Source organism: Cajanus cajan, chromosome 2 (genome assembly GCF_000230855.2).
Source record: "Cajanus cajan strain Asha chromosome 2, NIPB_CcT2T_4, whole genome shotgun sequence".
Taxonomy (NCBI): Eukaryota; Viridiplantae; Streptophyta; class Magnoliopsida; order Fabales; family Fabaceae; genus Cajanus; species Cajanus cajan.
The window spans coordinates 15949813-15957587 of NC_138518.1; the positions used below are offsets into that span (position 1 = coordinate 15949813).

Here is a 7775-nt window from a genome sequence, read left to right on the forward strand (position 1 = left end):
GTAATAGATATAGGCTTGTGTGTGTGTTTGTTTATGATTGATGATGATAATGAATGCTTAATTCAAGAACTAATCAAGTTTTTTAAGAAATCAAGAATTTGATTTTTTTAGTATTTCCATGAGTAAACATAAAGTAATAGATTATCTTGAAAATGCTAATTTACTATCAAGTGTTTAAACATAGAAATATGACTTGATTCAAACAAGAGTTTTCAAGGTAACATTGTTAATCAATTACCATTCAGGGTAATAGATTACCAAATCTGTTACTGGAAAAGGATATTCAAATATCCTCCGTGTTAATAGATTACCACGCTTGTTACTGAAAAATATTTTTCAAGTACTTTCTGAGGTAACAGATTACCAAAGTTGGTAATAGATTAAAACAAACTCTATCAAAGTTTTAATTGTGTTAATCAATTACCACAAGAGATAATCGATTACCACAGAATGAAAGACAATCCTGGATCTTAGAAAGCTCAGGATAATCGATTACCATATCCCATAATCAATTACCCTGGAGATATTTGTGTTTCTGGTTTATTTTAAATAAGAGCTGGTAACAACTACCATATCAGGTAATAGATTTTCTCTGTTATTACTCTTTATAAATGAATCATGTCTTGCACTCTATAAAATAAATCTTTTTGAAATTAAAAAGAAAACTTTTAAAGACTTTTTGAAAATCTTTTGAAAGAAAAATATTTGAGAAAAAGATTACTTTCAGAAACAAGATTCAAGACTTATCAAAGAATTTTTCTGAAATTTCAAGAAGTGAAAAGATAGAATATGAATTCTTGAAAGAAGAAATTCAAGAAGTGTATTCAAGAGTGAAAGATCAATACCTACACGAAATTAGGTGATATCTTTCTGATCTTTAAACTTGTATTTTCGTTTTGATTGGTGTATCTCTTGAGATAGGGTGTGTCAATAAGAGATGTTGAAATCTTGAGTAGGATTTCTCAAGTAATTAATTTCTGTGGGGTACAAAAATTTTGTTTGTTTTCAATCTTGTGGTGTCAAGATTGATGTTTGTTTGAATTCTTGTAATATTGTATGTGCAAGGTGTTTGTAAATAATATTATAGTGAATGATCTTTGATTTAGTAGGGTGCTAAATTAGGGAAAACTGGATGTAGGCCAAGTGGATGGTTGAACCAATATAAATTTCTGTGTTCTTTATCTTCTTACCCTTATCTTTAAAGAATCTTGCTAATTTCTTGTTTAAAGGTTTTAAAGATTTCTGAGATATGAAATTTCAATTATAGTACCAACTTTGATCATTATTCTTTTAATTGAAATTTATTAAAAAGAAGGTAATATAAAATTAATCTTAGTTACAAGTGATTGTTTCGCTGCATTAACGTTGATATTCTGATACGTTGGTAATAAACCTTGTAATATTCTATTATGTGTTATTTCAAATTGAGTAATGGTTGTATTTTAGATATCTTGATAGGTTTTTATCAAGAATTGTCAAAAAGTGAGTCATCTTAGGATATAGAATCTATTCAACCCCCCTTCTAGATTCTAGTAAATTGGGACCAATAAAGATTATTTGAGAAAAGATGAATAGGTGGCAAGATCGAAGCTTGATGGGGAATGTGGCTTGAACTAGTGCAAAAAGGGATTTTTATGATAGGAATTTTATGTCAAGTTCAATCCACATATCATAGAAAGTGACGTGATGACAAAGTTATAAATATGAGAAAATTAACTATGGCAAGATTTGTTTTAACTAACATAGAAAGCATTTTCTATGTTGAGTGTAATTGCACCCATCATAAAATGTGTTGGTAAGAGAGCACCACATCAACACAAAATAGATCTTGTATACACAAAACAACTCCACAAAATTATGAGCCCTCGCACAAAACAGTGTTCACATCCTCAACTTCCTATTCCAAATTAACCACTGCTTTTGGCAAATGCAAAATGGTCAAGGGCAAGGCTTGGATTTCTACATATGGGAGGTTCTATTGTGCAAACATGGAGTGTTCCACATTGTTGATTCTTCTTGAATTTGTTGAGTATCTTGAACCTAAACAAACTCATCGACAACATCAACCTCTTACTCTTGATGTTGTTCAAGCTCTTCTAGATCCTTACTACGATGGGATCAACTACTGAGGTTTGGAGAAAAAGGATGGTGGAGATGGGTATGCGGAGGTGGTGGTGGTAAGGGGAATAGGAAGAGGTCATTAGGATAAATGTGATTGAAGTTGAGAGTATTTCAATCTTATATTTTTGACTTTGAATTTAAGCAAACTAAACATACAAAATCAGTTAATTGTATAACCGGTTTAGTATGTGATATACTAAATTGATTACTTGATTACTAACTTAAAAAATATGTTGACCATATTTTCAAAAATGTTACTATGTCATCTATTAAATCAGTTGCAGCACAACCGATTTAATACCTGACGTGATAGACTATTTTTTATTTATTGTCATCCAATCACAAATTGTTATACATGGTAAATTTATCAAATTTACAATAATTATTTTAAAAGTCACACTTAACTTGAATTCTAATTGAATGACACAATAAGTAAATATTTTATTCCAATGCATGGATATTAAACTCTTTAAAATAGAAGAAAATTAAAAAATTAAGTCAATGCATAAGTTGCTTGTACACCGAGACCATATGATCCTTACTTTTACTTATTGCACTACAACAAAATGAACTTCTAGAAGCTATTTATATATTCTGATTTTTTTTAATTATCTTATTTTTTAATTAATTATTTTATCTATATATAGTCAATGTGAGACTATGATTTTTTTCTTATTTTTTTAATTGTCTTATCTTATCTCTTAAGAGATGTGGAACTTGAAAGGTGAGACTTGCTCTCCACTTATATATTCTTTAATTATTTTATCTATAGTCGATGTGAGACTTGAGTTTTTTCTTTATTTTTTTTAATTGTCTTATCTCCTAAGAGATGTGAGACTTGCAAGGTAAGAGTTTTTTTTCTTCTACTTACATACTCTTTAATTATTTTATCTATAATCGATACGAGACTTAAGTTTTTTTCAATAAATAATTATCACTAATAGTAAATTTTGGTATGAAGTAAATATTATTTTTATTAGATAATAAAATAAAAATAATTAATTTATTGTCATTAAATAACTATCGATAATAATAAATTTTGTTGTAGAATTGGGTGCGTGATTGGTGAAAATTTTCTCTTCTGCGATTAATTGGAGTAGAAAGATATGTTTCGATTATAGATGTTGTAACCTTGAAAACCATACCTAAAATGCTTTCAAATTAATTAAATTGAGGCATATATATCAATTGATGCTGGAATACTTGCAGAGTTGCCCGATTTCTTTGTTACAGTTAGTTTAAAATAAGTACAAAATTAGTACGCAACCGGAAACGTAATTGGATTTTAGAATTTGCTTCGAGTATTATGAAAGAAACATTATTGTCTTCCAATTCTAGATGCAACTCGTTGAATCCAACCTACCTATCACGTTATGTTTTTGACCAATGCCACCAGTTTTATACGAACATAAAAGCTTCAATTATAGAGCACTAAAGCCACCTCCTAAACTAGTGGGATCTGTATCACAAGGTCCATTATATAAAGACTTGAATCCTAGCATATCCTCCATCCACATCTCAGTTCAGTTAGCACTTGGCACACAACCCCACATCTTCAAATATGGGTATTTTGTCAAGTTTTGGTCCTTTGACCATTCTTAGTTTAGTTCTGGTAATTGGGGTCATTGTCACTGGGGCTGAAGCTAGGCCAAGGGCATTCTTTGTATTTGGAGATTCATTAGTTGATAATGGAAATAACAATTACTTGGCCACAACTGCACGTGCTGATGCTCCTCCTTATGGAATTGATTATGCTCCAACTCATAGACCAACTGGTCGTTTCTCCAATGGCTACAACATTCCTGATCTTATCAGTTAAGTTTCATTTTTATCATCCATATATATATCATTCAACTTTTCAACTTTTTTGCATATAATAATTAACATAGACACACATATATATCTAACTATTTGGATTGTTTCAGGTCAACGACTTGGTGCTGAGTCTACATTGCCATACTTGAGTCCAGAATTAAATGGAAACAGGCTCCTAGTCGGTGCCAATTTTGCTTCTGCTGGAATTGGAATCCTTAATGACACAGGAATTCAGTTTGTAAGTTAATTATTAATTACTTCCTAGCCAGTTCCTATACACATATGTGTGCTCTCTAATGTATAAATGCATGCAACTTTTGCAGGTTAACATAATCAGAATGTATAGACAGCTAGAGTATTTTCAAGAGTACCAAAGAAGAGTGAGTGCTATAATTGGAGCTTCAGAGGCAAAGAGTCTGGTGAATCGAGCACTGGTTCTCATCACTTGTGGTGGCAATGATTTCGTAAACAACTACTACTTGGTGCCAAATTCAGCAAGGTCCCGCCAGTACCCACTGCCTCAATATGTCAAGTATCTCATCTCTGAATACCAAAAGCTTTTGCAGGTAACATATTTTATTTGTTAATCAATACTTAATGTGTTGACTTGAGAGTTGAGATCATAATATTATTTTAATTTCTCATATATATGTTGCAATTGCATGCAGAGGCTATATGATCTTGGAGCTCGCAGAGTTCTTGTGACAGGCACAGGACCATTGGGTTGTGTTCCTTCAGAATTGGCCCAACGTGGCAGAAATGGACAATGTGCTCCTGACCTTCAAAGAGCTGCAGGATTGTTTAACCCACAACTTGAACAAATGTTACTACAACTCAACAGGAAAATTGGAAGTGACGTTTTCATTGCTGCAAACACAGGAAAAATGCACAACAACTTCATTAGTAACCCTCAACAATTTGGTTTTGTTACATCAAAAGTAGCATGTTGTGGGCAAGGACCTTACAATGGTCTAGGGTTGTGCACACCACTCTCCAACCTTTGTCCTAACAGAGACTTGTATGCATTTTGGGATGCATTCCATCCTTCTGAAAAGGCCAACAGGCTCATTGCGGAGGAAATCATGTCAGGCTCTAGAACCTACATGAACCCAATGAACCTCAGCACAATCTTAGCTTTGGATGCTATCAACACATGAAGATATATGCCAACAAATCTATGCACTTTCTAATGACCTCTTGCATGCTAGTTTCATCTTGTCATCCCTCATTGCTTTTCAGTATTATTGTAATTGTGATTTCATTTCCAATTCCTCAACATCTAATTGGGGAATTACAAAATTAGAGGAATCCAGAAATTAACTTCCATTTTGCATAAAATTACAATAGTGGGAAGTACTAAGTAATTCCTGAGTCTCGAATTCTCAATAAAAATATGTTCTTTTAATTTACCCTTTGAATTCTATATCCTTTATTTATTTATTTATTTTTTGTATAAACCTATCTTTTATAATAAAAATTGAAAGTAAAAAGCAGACTTTTCTACCTGCTTAATTAGTGTAAATTAAAAATGTAATTTGTCATTTGTGCAAGTGAAAAAGTATTCCATGTAGATAGGATAAATTGGCATATATAGGTGATATCAACACCTTTTAGAAATTGACATTACCATTACCGATTTATTAATTGAAAAAACATTTTTTCCCTTTTATTATTTGAAGTCAATATAGTGTCAATGTCTATTATTCTTTTAAAAAATAAATGAAGTAGACAAAAATATTGTTTACTTTGCTTATATATATATATATATCTTAGAAATCTAGCTCGTCTACTTTTTTATTATATTATTTTTAAAAGAAAACATTGAAGTAAAGAATGTCACTTTCTACTTTGCTTTCTTTTTTTTTTTTTTTATTGGATCGATCAAAGTAATGCCATAATAAAGTATAGCGATGAGGACAATAATAATAATCATGGAGAACCTATGCCACAATAATTAAAGAAGTTCTCATCTACCATAATTAAATCAACCACAAAAAAGAGTTCAATATGTACAAAACAAACAACGAACTTCATGTGAAACTCAGTAATTACAGTAACAACTTTTGTACATTAGTATTTTTAATTTGTACTATTTATATATAGTTTACAATGTTTTAAACTATTTATACACTTTTTAGTTCAATATAACATGTTCGAGTTAAAAAATGCAAAGTAAACAATATAATTAAAAAAAAACATTTTGACAATATATATATATATATATATATATATATATATATATATATATATATAAGTGAATGGTCGTATGCATTAGAAAAGGAAAAAAAAAAAAAAAAAGACAATAGCATTGTCTACTTCAATACTTTAAAAAATAATATAATAATAAAAGTAGGTGAGCCATAATCGGTTTCTATAAAACAAAAAGAAAGCAAAGTAAAGAATTCAATTGTTTACTTTAATATTAAGAGAGAGAGAGAGAAGACACTAAAAAAATATATTTTTTAATAAATCAACAATGATGATGTTAATTTTTGAATAGTGTTGATATAGCCGATGTTAATTTACTCTAGCTATTTATGTAAATGTTTTTTATTTACACCAAATAGGTAATTACGTTTTCTATTTATACCATGCATGTTGAATAGCCGGGAAAAGTAATACTCAATCCTTTTTATTTTAATTTTTCTGCAAATTAAAATTATTTACAATATTAAATGTATGATGTTGTTTTTTACATATCAACCTTTCATCTGCATTATTCCAGGCCTCGATAACTAAATTGATAAGAATTCATTGTTGAAAAAAATAAATTTTAATTGCAAAATGCCACTAACCATAAGTTCCAAGTGAAGTATGTAAGTATCCACATATGACTAGCTTTACCCACTTTTTGTTATATATATATATATATTCCAATTTTGTAGATAATATTTTCTTTTTATGAATTGTAAAGAATATCTAATACACAAGAAAATTGCCATTTAGCATCAGCCTTCAAAAAATCAATGCTAAATAAAACTTTGTGTTGGCTTTTGAGTTGATGTAACTTTAACCGACACAAAATAGAAGCTAAAAACAAATAAAAAAAGGCTAACGCTAACGTTAGAGTCTATGTCGCCAACGCTAGTCAATTTGTTTAATAAACCGACATTATTAGTGTCAATTAGCAAAGTCAATGTATATGGATCCAAAAAAAAAAAATAGTGATAGCCAGTGATGTAAACTATAACAACCAGTGAGTGGGAACTATATTTGTTTACTATTTTTTACATTTTTTTTTAAAGTTGGAAAAAAAAATTACAAAAAAATATTAAAAAAAAAAAAAAAAAACCTTAGAAACCAACATCTTGATTCGGATAGAAGTGGGAACTTAATTAGGGAATCATAGTCAATCGATTGTTGCAATTAGGTATAATCACTGCACCGAAGTCTCAGCTCAAAAATTAATTTCTTTTGACCAAATTAGTACGTCATCAACTTCATAGGTTGCTGGCTAATGTGTAGCAAACATTTCATATTAGTTTTAAAACGTAGCACCCAAACAATTAATTTGGTTGGTATATAAAAGCATGCATATTGAGTTCTACCGGTAGAAAGGGAAAAGAAATCCACCTCCACATAAATTTTAGTCTATACTAGTGTGATAATCCATCTCCTATGTAAGAGCCCAAAATTGCTGGGCCAGAGGCCCAATTGATTGCCCGGAACGGGCCGTTTCAAAAGTGAAACGGGCCGTTCCGGAATAAGAAAAATGCCAAAATTAGAGAAGTAGAACGGGCCGTTCTGGTGGGAGAACGGGCCGTTCTGTTGGGATTGAGAACGGGTCGTTCTGGTTTTAGAACGGGCCGTTCCAGTTGAGAATTTTGCATAGTTTTGAA

The 7775-nt window shown here is 30.6% G+C and overlaps 1 protein-coding gene across 1 annotated transcript; it reads left to right on the forward strand.

The window, feature by feature from the left end:
• The first annotated feature begins 3627 nt into the window (after nucleotides 1-3627).
• On the forward strand, nucleotides 3628-5345 carry LOC109818231 (GDSL esterase/lipase At5g33370). The gene is made up of 4 exons (XM_020383662.3): nucleotides 3628-3935; nucleotides 4047-4174; nucleotides 4260-4502; nucleotides 4605-5345. The coding sequence occupies exons 1-4, from the start codon at nucleotides 3683-3685 to the stop codon at nucleotides 5091-5093; spliced, it is 1113 nt and encodes a 370-aa protein (XP_020239251.1). The 5' UTR covers nucleotides 3628-3682; the 3' UTR covers nucleotides 5094-5345.
• Nucleotides 5346-7775: the final 2430 nt, after the last annotated feature.

Bases quoted from the DNA above. Each gene is read 5' to 3' on its own strand.
- LOC109818231 (XM_020383662.3), top strand. From the start codon at position 3,683: ATGGGTATTTTGTCAAGTTTTGGTCCTTTGACCATTCTTAGTTTAGTT. The intron at 3,936-4,046 runs GTTAAGTTTCAT...GGATTGTTTCAG, and splicing joins CAACATTCCTGATCTTATCA to GTCAACGACTTGGTGCTGAG. The intron at 4,503-4,604 runs GTAACATATTTT...AATTGCATGCAG, and splicing joins AATACCAAAAGCTTTTGCAG to AGGCTATATGATCTTGGAGC.